The sequence below is a fragment of the Lutzomyia longipalpis genome, chromosome 4 (genome assembly GCF_024334085.1).
Source record: "Lutzomyia longipalpis isolate SR_M1_2022 chromosome 4, ASM2433408v1".
In the NCBI taxonomy this organism is placed as follows: Eukaryota; Metazoa; Arthropoda; class Insecta; order Diptera; family Psychodidae; genus Lutzomyia; species Lutzomyia longipalpis.
The window spans coordinates 14,910,730-14,933,376 of NC_074710.1; the positions used below are offsets into that span (position 1 = coordinate 14,910,730).

Below are 22,647 nucleotides of genomic sequence, written 5' to 3' on the forward strand. Positions count from 1 at the left end.
TTCCATTTTTAACTAAATATTCTAATATTGACTATGTTATACAAGAACGGTGGCAAAATTCTTTATGGTTTTATATAAATTGCCGCGCAAGTTAAGGAAAAAAAGAACCGGGGAGTTTATTATGCAAAAAGAACAAGACCACGATGGAGTAATTAAGCAAATGGGAACACTTTACAATGCAAATACATGGGACTAATCGGTTGCTTTAGTGGGGAATGCTGTTCCCCACTTATAAATTGACAATAATATTGTATTTAATAACAAATCGCATTGATTATGATGGATTCTGTCGTATTTTTTTCTCTTTGCCCCTAAAGTCATGGGAATGGAGATTTTTTCCCGAAAATTCATCCAAAGAAAAAAAATCTCTTAACAGTATTAATTGACCACATGTTGAGGAAATCCTTGAGAGTTTGTTTACTCTCAAAATATCACCAAAAAGCTTGGTATTACTCACGTGGTGTGTGGCAGTTTGTGTGTGAAGAAGAAAATGATATTGCGGTGAAAAAGTGCGAAGACTTTGGGCCAAAAATAGACATACTGGGAGGAGGAGATAAAAAATTATATACATAGGTATCATATGTATACTTTTACATAAAGTTTTTGTAAAGAGAAGGTTTTCGCGCAGATATCTGTTGTACAAAAAAATACCTCAAATGATTTTTGCATACAACACGAAATCATCTTCTGATGTGCGATGAGCGCACCCATTTAATGCCACCATTCAGCAATCAATCATTGTGCCAGATATTATCGTGTTGATTAGGGTGTTGCGTTTCCGTGTGTGTATCAAAATATGGTTAATTTTCTTTAAGAAAACAAAGAGATGATTTTGAATGAATTGAATAACTTTCATTCCAAAAACTTTAGAGTTTTGGAGAAAATTTCATAAGAATTATGAAGAAAATTTTCCAAGGGTACAAAAATTTGTAAATCTGGGTTAAAAATACATTTTAATGTATAAGAAGCTTATTTACTAAAAAGCTTTTCCAAGAGCTTTTCTATTTTGTAATGTTTTATCCTTTATTTCATTCCAAATTCTAACTTTCTTAGTTTAACCTATAGAGCGAATTCTTGGTTCATTTTATGTAAGTTCGTTCTGTATGCACCTCACTGTATATAAATTGAGATTTTCTTTCCTGAACTCCAACAATTCCACCAGTAGTGTTTAATCACAGATCATGCTCTTGCGCGGATCTTTTTCTCTCTTTCAACATTTTGCTCAACATTTAATCGGTTCAGTAAATATTTAGCATTTCATGTGAACAATTACCTCACACTCTCGACTAATTTTCTTTGAAGGTTTTTTAGTGCTACAGCAGCAGCAGCAACAATGGCTGCAAGTCAAATGAATTTCCTTGTGTCTAAGAGAGTCGGTACCTATATTGTTGGTACCGCGTGTGGTGTTGTTAGAAAGTTATTCACAAAATGGTACATATTACTTTGCTAAATCCGCAATAAGTGGACGACAAGAAGGGAGTCATACCACACAACTTCCTGGATTGCAAATTAATCTTTCTTCATTTTATATAAAAGGCAAAATTTTGCACTATTTGCTCTCCTTTTAATCAATTTCTTTTGCGATTGTGCGATTATTTTGCATTTTAGACCACACCTTCACTTTCAATTATTTGTAATGTATATTGCCTTAAGACCGAAAAAAGGGTGTGCTGGGTGCGCTGAAAGGGATACATTTTTACGTGTAAGAAACTAATCGAGAATGGAGTATTAAAATGTAATGATTTCTCAGCTTATTTCTTTGCCAATTTTATTTCCTTTGAAGTATTTCTCAGAAGACTAATCAACTTTGAGGGTATTCTTCATATTGACAAACAGAATGATTGACAATTAGACATTAAGGGACACTGATTAACTACCTACCTATTAAATTAATGGAAATTTATTTTATTAATTTTTTCAGAGAATTTTGCATTTTACGTGGAAAAAAGAGAAAAATAGGAAGAGAAGTGAAGATTCTTTGAATCTCAATTTTTCTGAGAAATGCAATATAATTACAAGAATTTGCATTTAATTCATTGACAAGAACATTGATAGGAAAGAAAAAGAATTATTACTTGAAATCTTCTATGACAAACAAACATAATGTGAGGTTATGTCAATTAGACGCGTTAGACGCCATATTGAATTTTAACTAACTTTTTTGCGTGCCAAATTCCGATAAACAATTTAAAATTTCTCAGCTTCCACCCAATTGATTTCGATGGAATTAAATTCAAATGAAAGAGAAGATAATTCTTGATAATCTGGCACTACTTTCCCAACATTAATGACTAATATTTAGCTAAGAAGAGCTTTGTAGGCATTGTTTAATGTTATAATATTTCTGCTCAAATCTCCATCGATTGACGTTGCTCTTATTTTCTGAGTTATGTAATGCAATTTATCAACTATGTACAATACATTTTTATAAATCTCCATCAACCATGAGTAGACCTCCGTTGAATGGAATCTATGCAATTTTAAAGCAGGAGAAACAACATGTTTATTGATACATCGAGACAATTCAACGTCTCTTGTGCACAAAAATGACGAAAAATGTTTCTCTTTGTTGGGCAAAAGAAAAATATTGTTTGTTTCATGAAATTTGTGCACAACAATTACTCGTCTGTCTGTAGACAGAGAAAAAGCAAAACTTTTCCAGGCACCTTCAGTGATCTTTTCGTCCATTTTTTTCTTTGTAAAATTTCATGAAAAAACCTTTCCAAACTCACGATGTATCAGACTAATCTTTGCTGTAAAATCCATAGAGTTTCTGTTGAATAAGCAGCAAAAGTAGCAGCATGAGAACCTTGTACACCATCAGACTTCTTGCCATCTATTTGCATAACTCGATTTCTGTTCAACACAACAAAAGATCTCTCTCTCTCTAAGCTACACCCAAAAAAGCTCAAACCGCCAAAAAATACTTTCGAGATTTTTATTCATCTCTCCCCGTGCAAAGCAGGTTTTTTTTACACAATTTAAACAACAATAAATTTATGTAAAGTTCAAGCTTCACTTAACCCTCCCAATATTGTACATAATATGCGCCTTTTTGCCCTCCACAGAGACACTTCTTTTTCACTGGCAGCAACAGCAGCAGTAGTAGGAGCAATGCATGTGGAATGCTACACTATGTTGATGCATTTATTAAGATAGTTATGGCATTGTTGCTGTATGTATTTGGAATAAAATTGGTGCAAATTTTATTTTACTGCAGCAACATGAAATTCCACATAAAACTTCTTAATGCTCGTTCGCGCCGATAATTTGGAAATTGACTGTGCCTCGAAGCTTTTCTTATGCAGCTACTGCATTGCGGGTTGTACTCATGTGACAATAGGAGCTGCCAATGTTGTTAGTTCGACGACATTTTTGCGATAAAATCAGCTTAGTTAATTAATATTCTAATGAATGTTTTTTAAAGACTTTTTTGTTTTTTTTTTATAATCATTTGATAAAAATTCATGAATTTCTAGAGATTTTAATGCGATAAAAAGAAACAATTTGCTTTGACAAATTTTGCTTAAAACAACGAATTAACTTGCTAGGCTCCTCCAAAGATATGCTATTGAAAAGAAAATCTCTCTGATGTCATATAAAAAAATGCATAAAACATAATTATTTTAGTTGAGTATGTAATATAAAAATTTCCGTTCTACTAACGTTAAAATGCAGACACAATGAAAAATGTGAATTGCGCATAAAGTATAAATAATGTTATTTCCACCATAAGGCGCCAAACATAAGCGAGTTTTGAGTTTCACACTTTTAAAAGTTCAAACAGCATATTTTTGTAGTTATATGGAAAATGGACCTTTGAGTGGCCGAAGATGGTGCTAATTTGTTTGGGTTGTTTCAACTAACTATATGCGTGACAATTATTTGTTGGGAAATTGCCATACAAATCGTCAATTTGAGATGTTTTATGGCGCGCGATGAGATTCAAATGGAGAGAAAAATTCCGTGGTTGTAGGTTCAAGTTGATAAATTGCATAATTCATCGCTTCGTGTGCAATTGACACACGTTTTCTTCTTTTGCTGAAGACGCTGTGGAGAGTTCAAATAAATACCCATAAAATTAAAATTGCCGCAAAGATGGGCGCGCGCTATGTGTCTTTCGAAAGTTCATGTTCTCATTTCATTACTTTTTCGCTTTGTTCAGTAGCTACAAGTTTTCATTTTCTTTGCCAAATTTTGTCAATAAAAAAGCATTTTATTTTCTAGCTAATGTGAAGCAGAATTTTCATTCGCGACTCTACATATATTTTATTCATATGTAGCAAGAGCAATAAATTCTCACATTACAGAATGTTGGCAAAAAAACGCAGCTGCTGAATATTTCTTTTCGCAGCAGTAGCACATTGTCAAACTTCCTTGTAATTGTTGTACAAGACAGCGGAATGCATAATTCATCGAAATTTTCTTATGGTATGTTGGTTATAATTAGTTCAGAGACACCTCCCGGATGGCAAAAAAAAAACGTCCCCGCGATGGATTTATTTCTTTCTGTGCGCAAAATCCGTTCTCAGACACCTCCATATATGTACAAATATAGTTGGATAGTCGCCAACAATTATTTGCTAATTTGTTTTAGAAAATTTAATAAGCCATTAATAATTCTTTTTTAAGCCGCAGGGCGGGAAAACCAACCGATTGTTTGTGTCTCACCACAGAATCCATCGCAATTTTCAATGCAAAGAAACTTCTTGCGAAATCATTTCCATGCCATTTTCATCTCATTTTAATTACAAAATAATATACGTATGTATATAAGGTACAACTGATTTGTAATACAAATTAATCATTCTACTGCCAGACATTGTCGCGCTAAAGATGAATTGAATGTTTATTTTTTTTTTAGCTTCTTTGTGGGTTCCGTCGCGGTATTTTTTCTTTTGCTTGAGGTTGTCTTCTCTTTTTAGAGGGGAAATCCACAAATTACGTTTAGATTATAATTTTACGTACTTGTGGATAATTAAGAGGAATTTCTCATTTTATTGATTTACAGTAGATCGTAAAATTTTGCAATTTACCTGTGAGGTTGATGACCTACAGGGGAAAAATTTTCTTGCGAAAAGAAAAATTAAAAATCTCTTTCCTCGAAAAGAGATTAAAATTTTTGGTGATTTATGTAAAGGCTTTGAACATAATTAGCATTACTTGTTAGCCTCCTAATAAAGATCTCATTTTGAGTAAGATGTTGCTTGAAAGGAAATTAGCCGCAATAAAATAGGTATGGGAATGCTTTAATTTATGCACTTTGGGGCTATACCGTAAAAGAAACAAAAAAAACTCTCGGTTCATTGAATCCTCCTAATCCATCACCAGGTGCCCATCCAATGATCTCGTATTGCCAATCATCTTGATCACATGTCGTGCCATTTGAATATTTCGTCATGATTTTTGTTGCAAGAGCAAAGAGTTTTAACTTCCAACTTGGCTAATCGTACCATAAGTTCTCACATTGAAATGCAATTTATTATCCAATTGTAACGATCGCCATGTGGCAGAACAAGAGCGAATAGAATACATACCTAATAATGAAAAAAAAACTAGAGTACAAATTCATTTTTTTCTTCATATAGAAGAGATATATGGTAAATTCAGCTTCATGTGGTGGTAACCTTGAACCACTTAAATCTGTGGAAACTTTGCTGGAAAATTGACGTTATCCATAATTCAAGAAATGTGCAAGAATTGAGCTCCGCAGAGGCCACCGCGATGGTGACCATAGCGTGCAGAGTTAAAGCTCTAACTCACACAGAATTTTATTGCTGCTGAGTGACAGACTTCGCAGCATGGGGACACAAAAGGTGGTGAGAAGTAATGATTGTTTTGTATAAATGCGACACAGTGAGGTGTTGTAGAACAGCCTCGAAGAGAACAAATATCATCTTTTCTATATTGAAATTTATTTAATCGAAGTTGCAATCGGATAGGGTGAGATAGCAAATCTTTTGTAACATTTTGACAACATTAATGTAATAGATAAACTTGCCAAAACATTGCTAGATTATAATTCAAATCATCCTCTTAATCATTTTATTCTATTCTCCCTAAAAGCTCAATCATGAGAGCTTTTTCTTTATAGGGCTATGTTACGAGTCTCTAATGTAAACTTCCTCTCATTGCAAAGGAAAAAATTAAAAAAGAGATACAATTAAAAAATAATCACATACCTGGGTAATTTCTTCATAGTTGAGTCCTTGTGTGGCATTCGGGTCCGAATGAACAGTCCACATACGCAGAGATTGTGGCCCATCTTTGAAAAGTCCCTCCGTGGGCTTAAGATTGAGATTAACTTTCTCACCAAAGGCAGTAAATGACACTCTGTGCTCTTTCACATCACTTAAATTAACATTGACACCGGGAATTTCATTACTAACACTATTCCTATCGGCACTATCACTACTACTGTCAACTAGGGGTGGTGGTGGTGGTGATTTGGGGAGCGTGAAGAAGGGTGTCTTACTCAGATCCTTCTTCACATGATGCGGCAGTAAATTGGCAGTACTCCCCGAGTCTACGGCACGTTTCCGGACACGATGGAGAGTTGGGGTGTGATGTAGGAGCTCAATTAGCTCATAGTTTGGCACATTTTCCACACTATCCACATGGAAGACTGTGTGTAGTTGCTCTGGCGACATTTGCAGGTGGATCTGCAACGAAAAATCAATTTATTTTTTAGAAATTCTGCTAAGGAATTATTAAGGAATAAATAAATTGTTAGGTTGAGCATAGAAATTCTTAATCACGATAAATGGTTACCAAAGAATTAAGGTGGAAAGACATTGAGTATTTATACTATTTCTTCTGAATTTTGTGACAAAAATTACTTTGTGAATTAGGCAATTTGTTCTTGGACAAGGATAGAATTTCTTGCTCCAATTGCCATTGAAAATCAAATTATTTTAAAAAATATGTTCTGCGTAAATGCGTGGAAGGTTAAATCACAACGAATTGGGTCAATTTGAGCTGTTTAACTGCAGCAAATTCCAACATTTTGCACCAACTTAATACCCATGGCAATGTCACAATACATATATTTTTTAATTATATTTTATAAAAATTCTATATTTTAATAAGATTTCCAAGAAAGTCTCCTTGATGGAGCTTTGAGCAAGCTTTGAGTCATTATTCTAATAAAATTCTCGCGGGGAATTTTCATGAGAATTTTCTCAGAAGGAAGGTTCTGGCATAGAGTTTTACAAATTGAAAAAAAAATTCTTCGTGGATTTCCTTCTCAACTACCTAGACGTTGCGAAAGCTTCAGCACTTCCGTGCAACTAATTGGTTCGTAATTCAACCTACAAGTGCGTTTATTTTATATGATGCGATTCAGCAACAAAAAGGGGCCCCCCTCATTAGAGCAGGTCAGTGTCAGGTGGTGTTTTGTCGAAATATTGCTAATTGTTTTCGCTTAACGATGTCGTTCTTTTGGGTGCTTTTGTCTTGCACAATCCCCCCATTTTATTTTTCAATGTCCTCAAGTGGCGCAATTCGGTACATTTTTAATGCATGTCTACACAATATTTTTGTACATTATTAATGCAGGAGCCACCTCTGCATACTAAATAAATGTATTAAAGTGCCCATTTTAACCTAAGCACCATTTTCAATGCTAACAAATTGTGCAATTGGTGCATTTTATAAACAATCTTTCTTTCTCTTTGCGCACCATGGACGGGACAATAACATGGTTCTCGCGAGTTGTTTTTTCTTTGCTTCTTATTCTTTAATTTTTTTTTTATAAATTCCAAACCTCCCATCTACTAAGCACATATGTAGATATGTATGATTTCTTTATGCATATATAGTAAATTGCAAGTTAGTCGTCGATAGCATAATGCAGAGCAAATATATATTTTGTATTGGCGAATAAAAAGCTTCATCGTGCTTGCTACAAATGTTCCATGTTGAGTATCTCAAAACTATTACACTTGTTGTCCCTCAAGGTCGGACTCTGTGCTCCGCATATATATGTACATACTATAAATATGTTGTAAGACACGTTAGTTGTCACTTGGTGCAAGACATTCATCAGAGACCTTTTTTTTAATTGATATGGACAACATTTAAATGAGATTTGTCATCAAAACAACCGCGCGCGCGTGGAGTACCTAAACAATGGGAGCTTTTCTCAAACAAGTCAAAGAAGTCACATTCGTGTCCTCTCTCTCCCCCAGCCGTGTGAGAGGCTATTCAGCAATGTATCAGGTTCTAACTTCTTGGAGGCTTTTTCCTCCTATTCTTGTATATTATTTCAGTCAAGCACTCAAGCAATGCGCGATAATGTTCCATTTAGATCGTTGGCGGTGCGATAAAACAATAAACCTTGGATTTTAAATAATTTTTATTCTATATAGCAAAATGTCTTGGTTTTACTTTTCTGAAGAATTGATAAATTAGAGCGACAGATATTGTTAGTTTTTATCAAATTAAGAATTTCAATAAAAGTTTTATTAATAAATTTTACAAATTTTATGATTGTAAAATTTTAAGACTTGTCAAATATAAAACTTTTTATTAATACAGGGGAAAATAGGTTTATTTCTCGTTGGAAAATGTTTGAATTCTTTTTTTTTTACGAATTCTTAAACTTTCAGATAGATTTGAAAGAGAAAATATTAGGGCTTAGAATCCATGATAATTTCTACAAAAAATGCTGATATTCAAAGAATTTTCTGATTCTCTCATAACTTTATATATTTAAATTCATTTCTTTTCATGGAGTTTTCAATGAAATTTTTCTAAAATCCTTTTTGCAATTTTTGTTAAATATTTTACATAAGATAAGACAAACTTTTGCGACTTTTGCTGACGAAATATTCAATATGTATGTGAGAAAGTTGTCACGTTTTTTGGCGCATTTGTGATACAAATTTAAATCGAATTTGACTAACTTTTGATGTGATATACTGAATTTTTATACACTATTTTTCCTTGGTGGGACATTTCATCAAATACAGGAGGGAGGTCTACCACCGAAACGTTTTATCACTCAAACGCCGAAATTTGCAATCGTTGTCTTCATTTATTATGCGCGGGAAATTGCGAGAAAAATCAGCATATAGTGAATGGTTAAATGAAACTCGCTTCAAAATGAGAAGGTTTTTAACATTAATTTCACGGTGCCCTTGATAATTGAACAGGATGGACCTCTTCTTCATTGTTGGTATATATTTATTTAAAATTTCTTTATAAAAATATTTACTGGGATTTTTGCTTATTGTCATTTCTTCTTTTTTTTAATTTATTGGTCATCATTGATTCGTGCACACCTCTTTTGATTGCATTTTCCGCTGCGGAAGGTTGCTATGCGAGGGTTTCCTTTCTACGGGAACGTTAAAATCTTTCGTGTCAGAGCTATTTTGTCGCATTGTTGAATAACATCCAAATTACTCCACCACTCTTATGCAATTCCATATTCGCGTGTCTCTCACAAGAGTGAAAAATTCTTTGCAGTAGATTTTTTTTTGTTATTTCTGTAGTGATTTTGGCGTTTTTTACGACACAATATAATGGAGTTGACAACGAGAAAAAAAAAGAGAAATGAAAGCGTAGAGTAATCAATTTCCCATAATGCTTCCAAAGTTACACAAAAATTGTAATATTCTTGTCGGGATTAGCAATTTTTGTAGCATATGTACTGCAAAAAAAAAGAGACACACGAATATCTTGTTGCGGACCACCAATCATGCATAATTGATCATTTTGAAATATCTATATGTACTTTATACATACATCTGGAATGATAGTATTGTGGTTTGATCTGAAATATGCAATTATTTTGTATATAATCTGCCTGTGCAGTAAAATAATTGTGTTACGTTTGAGCGACATTCTGTGGCCAATTGAGAAATCCCTCCGGGGCAAAAAAGACACCAAAGAGGGGCTTTTTCAATGCGCACAGAGGGTTTTCCCATATCTTGTACATAATGTTGAAAAATATATAATCTACTTACATCTGGTAGTGCTGAACATGTGCAGACTAGTGTCCATGTCGCCAGAAAGAATCTCAGATTCATCATTTTGTATTTATCTGCAAGAGGTGAGAAAGAACACAACAATTAGTCCATCTAACCAATTTTCTTGTCAGTTCAATAGGTATTCAATAAGTCTTGGGAATTGGCATTAATTTGTTCGATTTTTCAAACTGGATTTTTTCTTTAATCTTTAATTGCACACACCACATATTACGCGACCATCAATTATGATGTAATGCGTAGAATTCAAATTCTTACACACACTATTGGCCTTTCATTGGTGCATGTGATTTTAGAGCGGCGGGAAAGTAATGCGGAGGAATCCATCTTGGCTTTTATGAAATAAAAAATACCCTTCTTAATAAAAAAAAAAATCAGATGTATTAGCTATGAAAAAGAAGAAACTTCTAACTTTTTCTTGGCTGTTTTTTTTTTTTGGTTTCTTGAAAGGGGAAGTGATTAGCCATTTGAGATAAATTTTATTATCCTTCCGTTAATAAAATAGAACCAAGGAAGTTCTATAAAATCTCCCTTATATATAGATTTTTTCCATCTAGGAAAGGGAGATGTTGTGCGTGAAAAATTACGCATATTGAGCTCTTTTTGAGCCATTAAATACTAAAACTTCTTGCTGATCCCTATCAAATTATGATCTACATTAAAGTAAGAATTCATCTCATCCTATTGTTTTTGTACCATCCAATGTTTCTTTACTGTGCGAATTGTAGGTAATCTCGTAAGAAAAAAAATGCGGAAATCATCTTCAGTGTTGCTTCTTCTGCGCAAAAAGTATTTTGTAGGAAGAGTTTCTCTCGTACAGAGTATACCAAAAGCTAATATCTACATCACTTCCTTTTCCTCCCGAAAAAGCGTAAATAGTGGGAATGTGAGGTAATTTGTGGAAGTTTTGGAATATTTAGTGCAATTGAATAATTTTGCGCGTGCAGAAAGTCAATGCAAGGTCCTCATATTTCAATTCTTTTTAATTTTTGTTCCCTTCAATTTTCTCTTTCAATTGCAGAATTATGACCAATATAAATTTTATGTAATGTCGCAAATAATGTTTCTCTAGTTTTTCTTTCATTCACTTTACAAACGATATATTGTTACAATGTTATATGTGTGTACATATAATATAGTTTAAGCTTTTCTAAGTCTCTCTTCTGGTTTTATAATGCGGCAAAAAGGTAGTGCAATGAGAGAAGTTTCGTAAGATGCGGTGTGGATTGTTCTTGAATACGCCAAACACCAGCAGCGTGTGGTTGATTTTTCTTCATCACGCCGATTGTTTAACGTGTGAGCATTTGAAAGTTTTTTTTTTTTTTAATAAACGGAACCACACACACGGAGGAAATTCAAGAATGAATTAATAAAAGGTATATGGGGAAACGCAAGAGTTTTATAATTTTGTGCAAAGTGTAAAAATGGTGGGAAATTAGTCAATGAAATGTCAATCTTTGCACATTTTCTTGTACTTTGCTTCTTTAATTCACAATTTATTCTCTTTTAACTGATTTTAACGAGTTTTTTTTAATGGAGTATATTTTGTTCTTGTTTTCTAAATTTTCAGTATGAATTATGATTTTTATAAAAAAAGAAGCTGTCGACTTTTTGTGGTGAAAAGCTCTAATTAAGAAAGCTTTTCAAATGGCTAAATTGATTGATTTTTTTCTTGTAAAAGAATCAACTTTGACGTTCATTTCATGATGCAATTCCCAAGATCTTCTTGTAGCGCAAATGGGTTTTCTTTTGCATGCCACGAAGACATTTTATTTCATCTTTTTGGGGGGTACTTGTGCGCCGAAGATGTGCATAGATTGGCAATAAAACGGTGTGATGGTGTTGTTTTTCATCTTCTACAGTGAGATTAATGACTTTCAACAATGGCTAATGCCGAAAGAGTCAATAAATTACTTATTCTCCTCCTTTTTTGTGATGTGAAATAATTTCACATTAAATCCCCATCATTCGATGGAATGCAAATGACGTAAAGATTGGGCAAGGATTCCAATGCTTTTCGAATGGTCATCCATTGTTTGGTGCTCTGGTGGGCATTGCCGTGGTACTTTTGTATGACTCTCATTGTCAGGTGGAGACTTTTCTCTCTCTCTTTCTGTCCTCACCTTCTTGGCAAAGCCACATGGGGGGCTAAACATATAGTAGGTAGGTACTTCATCACCTACTAAAGTATTTCTCCTTGATCTCTCACACACCTCTAATGCTTCATTTATGCACAAAAAGTCAATTCCATGGCAGAGACGTTATTTACCCCAAAAGTCGTGCATGAAAAAAAATCATTTATTGGGGCACAAAGTCACAAAAAAAATCCATTTAATTGGACCCATTGTGCATTCATTTACTATACTTATACGCGATAATTCCGTATACTTTCATATACATCCAAAAAGTTATTATATAAATTAATTACAGCGAAGTGGTATTGCATAAAACTTCAAAAAAAAGCGATAATACATCGCAATGCTTTGGAAGCTCAAATCTCCGGGTTAAACATACATTGATGAAAAATTCTGCGTGGTGCAGAAAATGAAAGTAAAAACAACAATTTGCGATAAAAATTCTTTATAAAAATATACATAATGTAATATAAATAACAATGCTGGTGTAACGATGATTTATGGAGACTAAAATTGTGTGTGGTACGCGGTTGTCTTTGACTTTTTCTTACACAGGCCTCAATATGAGGTTTTTGTGGTTCTTTTTTTCTTCGGATGATTTTCTTTTATGCCACAAGCAACGAGTCATTGTGAGAGAAATTAAGTGAAAAGCCAAAAGAAGTGGCGGAAAAAGTAATTCCAGTAGTTACGACAATTAGGAATTTGATTTGTCTCTATTTGTGTGGCAAAAAAGCTTAAAGTTTCAACAACAATAAAAGCTTTTTGTACTCATAATGAATTTTATGATTAAGGAGAGAAAGATGCCTGATTTAAGGGGATTAAATGTCTCAATTTTATTGCTTTTTTATTTTATTTTTATTGATAAAAAAATATTTCTCTTGCAAATTTTTGAATTAAAAATTTACTTTGATTGAACTCCCATTATGAGCTTTCTTAAAGTCGGTCCCATAATATTAAAGTTTCCTAAGTTAACCCACTCTCCCCAATATTTATTGTATTTTTCATATAAAATTCAAGGTAATCCTGGACAAGACACTGCAGATTCACTTTCAACACAACTCTCTGGAAACCTCTGCCCGGCCTTGGAGCCCGCGCGTATGCAATGTGGCTGTCTCTGGCATGGAGTCGTTTGGCAGGAAGTAAAGCATGTTATGTCGCGTTGTTCCGGTTGAATTTTTAAAGCCACGTCCAAATGGTTCTCTATATATATTTCTTTTTTTTCTTTATATAGCAAAATGTGACATTTTTTCGGGGAAAAGCTCCATTTGGGTGCGTCACAGCGAATGCACAAGACGAAAAAAAAGTGGAAATTTGCAGGTGAAAAAAACAGACCACGTTTAAGAGAGACATATCAATTTCCCTTTAAACACACGTTTTTTTTGCCTCTTACCGCGGATGCGGTGTTTTCTCAAGAAGTTACAAATAAGTGGGTATGAAGTAAAGTAAAGAGAAAAAAATTATAACGAAACCGTTGCGCATTGGTGAACGCGTCAAAGTCAATGATTTTGAAAGAGAAAATTCTTTATGGGAAAATCGGGGGGATTTTTCTTTACTTCTTTTGCGAGAGAAGGGAGGGGGGAAACATCTTGTTTTGGGTGATTTTGCGGATTATGCGTTTGTTACACACACGTCCGACAGACGAATGAATTTTTTCTTCCATCGCCACAAGAGTTGTGTGCTGTTTCGAGGTCTCGGCATCGGCAATTATTATTACTTTGGTAGATGTATTTTCCTTCTTGTAATTTTGCTAAATGTGCGGTGTGGTTATAAATGGGAAAAAGACATTAAATTGCACACAGAGTAGATAGATAGACGTTGAGATTGAAGCAATTTGGTGCTCGAGATCTTGTCTGTGGTGTGTGAGTAAAGAAATCCCCAAATGAAAGTGAAACTTTTGTCTCTCTATTGTTGCTATTTTATAGTATTTAGTGGCTGTTAAAATGCACAAAATGGAACCTACTCATAGTCTATACAGCACCATAAATACATCACATCATAAAATTGTGTCATCACATGCTACACAAGAGGCCCACTTTAACAACAACAAAAAAAGAAGATAATTTGCATATTATTTTCCAATAAGCCACTTCATCCCAATTCACACTCACATCAGACTTTTCCACATCTCTTTTGAGCTCTTGCCGTGCTTTGAAGTCAAGAAAAATCCTTCCCTCACGCCTTGTTGAATTTTTCCATCATGTGTGTGTTTGCAAGAAAATAAAAGTAGAACAGAGACCGCGAACAGACCTTTTGTCATGCATCCACACCGCAATATTAGTAAATGGTGAAAAGTCAAAGAGAATGTGGGCCTCACAAAATTATGAGCACACATTAATCGTTCACAATCAGACGCGCGCCACACAAGCTTCGCGCGTATTATATGCTATTGCAACATTGAGCCGTCGCGTCGTTGGAGGGATTTGTTGACAAATATTTCTTCTCTACTCTTTTTTTTTGCACAATTACAATATTCAAATATGCCCCAATTAAATTTGACACACAACAAAATCAAATTTAAATCATACACAAGACGCGACGTTTGTTATTTTATTTTTCAAATTTATATCATCAACAAGTGGAGCACCGCTTGGAAAAAAAAACGATTGATCTGCATTTAAATTGCAATTCCAAAGTGATTTATTGCACTCACAACGATGCTCAGTTTTTTCCCACATTGTACGGATAGGATCTTGAATAAAAGTCTTATAGAGATTTGCAGGTTAAGAATATCATAAATTATATATGACAAGATGGGAATCAATTTAGTTAGAAGGTGCTAAATGTGTCGTAATTAATAATTGTAGTGTATAAATGAGAAGGAAAACTCCGTGAGAAAGTGATGAAAGAGGTTGAATGCTAAATGAAAGGATTTTTCTTTAACCCTTTGGAGACTGTTGGAGCATTTTTTTTATCAAGGGTGTAGAAGAATGATCGATTGCGTTTAAAAGATCTATTGATCACTGTCTTTCCGTGCAAAAATTTGCATAGATACTTCGTGACTTTAAGATCACCAATGTAGGATTTTTAGCCCTAATAATGTCCTTAAAAAAACATTAATTTTAAAGAAACTTTTATTTCTTCTCGTTGCCTCAATTCTGCTTAAGAAAAAAAAATTTCTCTTCATAACTTTGTGTCACAAAATCACCTTAAAAAAACGATCACACGGTGTCTGTGCGTTGTGTGGAGCTCCATCATTCACAGAATGGTTTTGCTAATTTCTTCTTATTTACCCGTGATGTAATGTGAAGAATTAAAAATACCACACACAGGTTTTCTTCACTTTATTACCTAACAAGAAATGACATCAATGCTTCTTCTCCATCTTTCTGTTTAATTTAATGTATTCTATTCTCCGTTCGTCGTTCATTGCAGAGAATATTGTAAAAATTATAATTCAATATTCATTGTCACTTTATTCATTGATGCTCGCATATTTTGTAAATATAATGTACATTTCCATGGTGGGTGGGGGAGTTGACATATAGAATGTTTCTCTTAATTCTTCCTCGCACAATCACAACATCCTCCTCGCAAAGATTCTCGCTACAATTTTAAAAAATTCTTTGATGTATTTTTTGTTGAAAAACTTGAGAGATTAAAATGAAGGATCCCCATGCTATATAGACAAATTGTATTGCAGATGAAGGTTAAAACCTTCCGTGATTAATTAGTACAATTAATCATCTTGCACGATAATCTTTTCATTGCCCTTCTCGCCGTCTCGTGATTTCTTTCGGAAGTGTGTCTGTCGTCGGAACTTTCCCGGCTTTTCCCCCGCGAAACGTGTGATGATTAATGCGCCAACTAAATGTTGAGATAAGTGATCAATTTTCATCACCATGATCCATAACGTGTGATATATGCGAGGAGATTCATCTCCTTGGGACAATACACGATTCTTCGGTTTAATTGCTGCAATAATATTAATCTTTTAAATGGAATTTAATTCTTTCCCTATTATATTGTTTACTTTATATGATTCACAACATCATGTTGTATGTGCGCGGGAAAATGAAGGAAATTCCAATATTTTTCCCTTCAAAATCTTCGGTATTTTAATTAAAGGAGTTTACTCGATTTTGTATGTGGGAAAATCCAACTTTTTCCCATTTTTGACGAGGTTATTTCTCCTGCTGAAAATGGGAAGATTCTTTATTTAATTTCTTATAATTAGTTGGTATACCACAATCGTGGCATACCAAGTATTGTAATCATCGGAAAAACCGACCACCTCAGATCGGGCTCAAACTTCGTATAAGCACGTTTTAGACATCCCACATTACGAAAATGGTGGTGGAAAATTTTTGATCCGGCCGGCCTGCCGTCCGGTGGCCCAAACTTTGGCTTATAGCTCAGGAACAGTAACAGATAGAGACTTCCGGTTTGAAGTTTTCTATAGAAATGTGGGTGTAAAATTTCATTTTTTCGCATTTTTAAAATCCAAGATGGCCGCGTCTAGAGGTCTGAAATTTTAGTATGTTTTAGTGCTCAGTGAGACGTTTTCATCGATAACTCATACTTGAAAATCGGTCAAGCCGTTTAGCAAATATGGCGGTTTAAAGCAAAAAGTGATTTTTCAATATAACTAGAGAACGGCTTGACCGATTTTGACCATCTTGGTATCAAATGAAAGGTATTGAAAAGCCCTACAACTGTCTAGAACATTTCAAGTTCCAGAAATGTCCGCAAGAGGCGCTAAAATCGAAAACAAAAATTGCCTAACTTAAAGGGGCAATATCTCCAAACATCTGTTATCGTTTTCCTTTAAATTTTGATATGTTGTAGCCTGACTCAATATCTATCACCAGTCCGAAAATGAAGAAAATCTATGTCGCCGTTTAGAAGATATAGCCATTTGAAAATTTCTGGAATTTGAAAAGTTCTAAGAGCTATATCTCCTGCACTGCTTGACCGATTTTGCTCATCTTAGTATCAAATTAAAGGGTTTACAAAACTCTACAACTTTTTAGAACATCAGAACCTCTAGAATCATTCCCTGAGGACAAAAAGTGCAAAAAACTGTTTTGATCAAACAAATAATCGCCATTTTGTGTTCTGGAGGTGACCTTGAAATGTATCGAAATATATGTCAGATTATAGCTTATTTCAATAGCTTTCCATAACTAGTCAAGAAATTTCTGTAGGTCTAATAGAACTAAATATATAATCATTTTAATCTGTCAAATTGCTAAATTTTACAAAAAATAGACTTTGCCTACTAATACTACTCACAAATTAAATTACAACGCATAGACTGACCCATCCGCGTTGTGGTATACCAACTCTAATAACTGGACGCGTTATGATTGACTTTCTTTTGATCTTATCCACAATATTAGGCATTGAAAATGCATAATCTCCTTTTTCATTTTAATTTCTTCAGCTCAATTCAAAACGATAAAAAAATCTTTATAGGTGTGCCACCACTGAGAGTCAATTACTCAATTCAGTAAAGCCACTTTATTTCCTTCTTTTGGGCACGTTAATTTCGTCAATTTGACCACATTTATTGGATAATTTCGCGTAAAAGTGTGTCCAATTGGCAAAGCTCTTTCTCTTTGTTCGATAAAAGGGTTGTTGCAAGAAAACGAACTTTCTTGTTCCCTATTTCGAGTTTTAGAGTTATTTTTGAGTCTGAATTATATTTCTAGAAGTAGAGTATCAGGTTAATCAGCAATTTTCGCATTAGCACGTGTGCCTTTTATTCTGCAAAGAAAAAATCAACGGACCCACACATATTTTCGTCTATTTAAAGTTTCTTCTATATGTATGTTCTGCTCCACAAAGAAATTGGCGCCATGGACCATTTTTTTACTCTATAAAAGAGTTTGTGGTAGAGCGATGAAATCTCTTGGACATGCATATTAAAAGAGCTCTAAAGCAGAAAATGTGAGATCACGACTTGCAGTGTTGGAATTGGCTATGATCGAAACCTCATATATGAGAGTCCGAGGTGCGATTGCATAATTTCGAATGAAAAACGTGTTTCTCATGTTTGGGCTCTTTTAAATACTCTCGCGCGCAACCCAACGACAACGATGCGATGGTTCTCATTTCTCTTTCACTGTGATGGTGCGCACACAGTTTCCACCAGCATCGCACACCGTGTGTGATCAAGAGGTTGAGGATTGATCAATTTTCATTAAAAAAAGTTTTTTTTTGTCTTTTTAGGCTCACTTGCGATTGACTTTTGATTTTCTTCGTTTTGGGGAGTTTCTTCTGGTTCACTTTCTGCCTTGAAGGAGGATTTTTTTTCTCTGAAGAGATTTTTTTTTAAATTTCTTCACAATCATAGTAAAAAGATGAAGAAAATTAATTAATCCCCGTGTGGATTTTGTTTTTCAAGTCATCCCAGCTACCGTTTGATGTCACCATTGACCGCGAGAGACTCTTTTAATTTTCTCTCTTGTCTCGCGCGCAACAAGATCGAAAGTGATCTTCAAACGGGATGGATTTCTTCACATGAAGATGATTGCTTCAGAGTCATCAACATTGATTTCTCATCCATAGATTGGATCTCCTGTAGCATTGATGAATATTTTCTGAACATATCAATTATCTATCTTACTGGGAAGATTTTTACTTCAAGATCACTGCCATGAGATGCTTCACTTTCAAACTCACTCTCGCAAATTGTTGGGTTGAGGAAGTTTCAATATATAATAGAGTAAAGCCGCAGAAAGATTTTGATGATTTGATATAATTCCCATTCTCCCAAAAAATTCATGATCTTCATCGTTAATAGATTAATCTTTAAAGTGAACTTTTGCTTTTTTTAAGTCAATGAAATAAGTCTCGCCATGATGATTTTTATTGAGGGGCAAATAACTTCGGGAAAAGGTTGTACAAAAAAATGAAATATCATAAATTATATTTTGAATCGCTTGAAATTATGAAGAGTTTTAAAGTAAACGTGAATAGTTCATAGATGAAATAAATATTATAAATTAAACATATTAAATAAGAAATTTATAATTCTTAAATTTATAGAAGTATGGTTGCCCCTTTAATTTGTTTTTCATCAATTCACATGGAGACAAAGTGAATTGGTAATAAAAGCGAAGGAGGGAATTTGAGTGCACGATGGGGGATTTTACGATGCTCTTTGCAAAAGCTTTTAAGAATGAAAAAAAAAAATTAAAGATGCGCGTCTAAACCCGGAAAACAAGCAAGGGTTATAAATTCTCCTATAGTCTAGCTTAGTGATGTTTTTTTCTGCGCAGCTTTTATTGACAAATATAAGTGATTCTTTTGATTATTATGATTTTTCTGTCTGCATAAATTCAATCAATCTGCACGCGAAATTTTTCTTTTTTTACTACTAGGTTCATTTGCAAGATTGTAAAAGTTGAATTATTCATTTTTGCAAAACTTACCTTTGCAACTGGTTAACTTTGTCATTTAATTTTGTATGTTATCCAAGTTTAAATCCCAACGACATCCATTCAGAGTTTGCACGAATTTTATCAATTCGTTACACGCGGATACTTCCACGAGCTTTGTTTGGACACTTTTTGCGTTTTTCCTTCTTGGCAAAAAAGCTCTCTTTCCAGAAATTCACACCAAAGTCCGGGAATTTGAAGTTGAGGTGGTTTTTCAGAGGTGGCAAGAAAAATGCGCGCACACACAGTTATGTGGCAATAGGTTTTTTTCTTTCTTTCTTAATAGTGTGTGATTGAAAGAAAAAGCACAAGTCTTGGCATTTGCTGCTTTTTTGGCTTTTCCTTGTATTTATATATTTTTAATTCCACACACAGTTGTATTTGTTAAAATATATAAAATATATTAAATGTATAAAAAAAAGTCTCAACAGAGGCAACTTCTTATACGACGTGTCTGATATGAAAATTCACTTTCTCTCCAACGCGATTGTGAACTTGTTGCATTTGTGGAGGAATTTCCAACACACCAACCACACCAACCAACTCTATGTTAGTTTTAAAATCCATTCAGGTGTATTTGAAAGCTAAACCACCAACTTTTTTTCACCTTTCGCTCTTCGTACGTCCTCTGAATGAGCAAATTTACTTCTTTTTTTTTCTTCACTATTTTCGTGCGCGGGGAAAACAACCCGAATTTATTTTTTGCAAAATGTCTCACAGAAAAATTTCCAGAAAGAAATATTACATCCACACACTATTCAATAATTTTGTAGGTATCTTAGTTAGAGTCTCTCCGTGAGCTTTTTAAACTATCCAAGTTGATGTGGATAGAAAAAATTACTCGTGAGGTCACACAAAAATTGCCATTCAGTCACAGAAACTCTTTCACGCGTGTGTCTGAGAGCCCCCTTTTAGTGAGAGAAAAAATGTTGCACATTCACAATTTATTTTATAAATTGTCCAAGGTTGTAGAAATCTTTTAGGTGAAAAGAGATTTTCCCTCTTTGATGGTGAAAAAGAAGAAGTGGAAAAAATGCAGCAAAAGAAACTTCCTAAAACACTTGCAATTTCACCTTTGAAGGAACCAAAACTGATATATTTGCAAAGAAAATTGTCTTTAGAGTCTTTTGGGCACTTGTGGGATTTCCCCCGAAAAAAAATGAAGAGAAGAATTAATTTTTTTCACACAGAAAATGGAGAAAACGTCGCGTTTCACCCGAAATACAACAATAAAAATGTATATGAGATGGTTTGTTAACGTTAAAAAAAAGCACAGAAGAGGCGACGACCGTCTTCGTGTACAGGTCGGCATAGACTAAATTGAAAACTTAAGAATTGCAAGGTATTTCTTAAGGTTTGTGGCAGGGGAACAATCACACACCTGGAGTGGGGTCGCGCGTCGTTTCCCACTCTCGCGCTTTTGCTTCGCGCCAAGTCACATTTGAGTATATGTACCACCGAACAGGGTATACCCGCACTGGCCGCACTCAACAGTAACATTTCCTATCCGTATTCTTCGTGGGCCCCCTTTAAAAAATAAAAGAATTCTTCTTTCGCGTGAAAATTCGCGCAAAGATCACGTAATAACGTGGACGTTTGGATAATAATCAAACACTGTGTGCGGATGATGTCCATTGAACAGGAACAAAAAAAAACGAGAACAAGGAATGATTGAGATGATTGAGTAAGAGCTCATTTGGCGGGGTAATCATTTTATATTTGGTGCTGTGTTAGAGTGAAAATTCCTTGAAGAAAGGCAAATGCGGAGAATGTATAATGGTGCTATGCAGGAAAAGAATGTCAAGAAAGAATGATCATGACATTTTTTCCTGACATTTTTTTTCATTCCATCTCACTCCCACTAATGTATTTTCCTATGTTTCGTCTTTCTCCCACGCATGGTGACGACATTTTTTTTCATGGCATGCTTTTTTTCTTGCGCACAACATGTTTTTATTTCCTTGAATTTTCTCAACATTTGGGGGTATTTTCCCCAAAGAAAAGTGGAAAATGCTTAGCTAAAGAGCCCACAGTGCCAGGAAAACAGTGAAAAATGGAAATTTACGGTCATTTATCGGCCAAATATGTGAAAATGTGCGAAGTGAAAAATCAAAACATTCTTTCCCTGACCAATTTTTACGGGATATTTTTCTGTATTTTCACGACACAAATCACTTCCTGCAGGTTTTTTGGACCTTCCCACAGGTCATCTGCAACACGGAAGGTTTGTGTGGGGTCAATGAATTGTCTCCTGGATCGTACAAGAAACTCCTGAACACGGAAAAACTGGTCCGGGAGTGAATGTTTTGCTGTCGAACTTCACTGTTTTCACATATTTTGCCGATAAATACCCGTGATTTTCCACTTTTCACACTTTCACAGGCACTAAGAACACTTCCACAAGCCGCTTTTCACTTTTCCCGAGATAAAATATCACAATTCACAGAGAAAATTGACGAAAAATAAGAAACGTGTTGACTACGCAAGAGCTTGAAAAAGAATGTCGCAGGAACATGTTTTTTCTGTCATTCTTTTTCCATCTCTTGTGAAGTCAACGTATTTGTTAGTTTTCTGCAATTTTCTCTGTAAATTGTGATATTTTAGCTTGGGAAAAGTGAAAAGCGGCTTGTGGAAGTGTTCTTAGTGCCTGTGAAAGTGTGAAAAGTGGAAAATCGGGGGTATTTATTGGCCAAATAAGTGAAAACTGTGCAGTTTCTATAGCAAAACATTCACTCCCGGACCAATTTTTTCCGCGTTCAGGTGGGATTCCACCACCCAGGAAGCATTTTCCTCCCCCCACACAGACCTTCCGTGTTGCAGATGACCTGTGGGAAAGTCCAAAAAACCTGCAGGAAGTGATTTGTGTCGTGAAAATACAGAAAAATTGGTCAGGGAAAGAATGTTTTGATTTTTCACTTCGCGCATTTTCACATATTTGGCCGCTAAATGACCATAAATTTCCACTTTTCACGGCTTTCCTGGCACTGAGAACACTTCAGCAAAGCCCATTTTCACTTTTTCATGGAAAAATATCCCCAAATACTGAGAAAATAATACGAAATGAAAAACATGTTGAGTGCACAAAAAAGAATGATGAAAATGTCGGAAGCATGCGTCAGAGAAAGACGAAAGATACAGAAA

At 34.6% G+C, this 22,647-nt stretch overlaps 1 protein-coding gene across 4 annotated transcripts in view; it reads right to left on the bottom strand.

The window, feature by feature from the left end:
* The window catches only part of LOC129796660 (A disintegrin and metalloproteinase with thrombospondin motifs like), a 49,580-nt gene extending 28,757 nt beyond the window's left edge, over positions 1 to 20,823 (bottom strand). For 2 of the 4 annotated variants that reach the window (XM_055838777.1, XM_055838778.1), the window contains exons 1-3: positions 19,501 to 20,823; positions 9,969 to 10,045; positions 6,183 to 6,662 (exon numbers count right to left, since the gene is read on the bottom strand). In XM_055838777.1, coding sequence (XP_055694752.1) covers positions 6,183 to 6,662; positions 9,969 to 10,045; positions 19,501 to 19,525 — 582 coding nt within the window. In that variant the 5' untranslated portion in view covers positions 19,526 to 20,823. The remainder of the gene's footprint in view (positions 1 to 6,182; positions 6,663 to 9,968; positions 10,046 to 19,500) is intronic. The other 2 variants (XM_055838775.1, XM_055838776.1) reach the window with 1 other exon arrangement.
* Between the last annotated feature and the right edge of the window lie 1,824 nt (positions 20,824 to 22,647).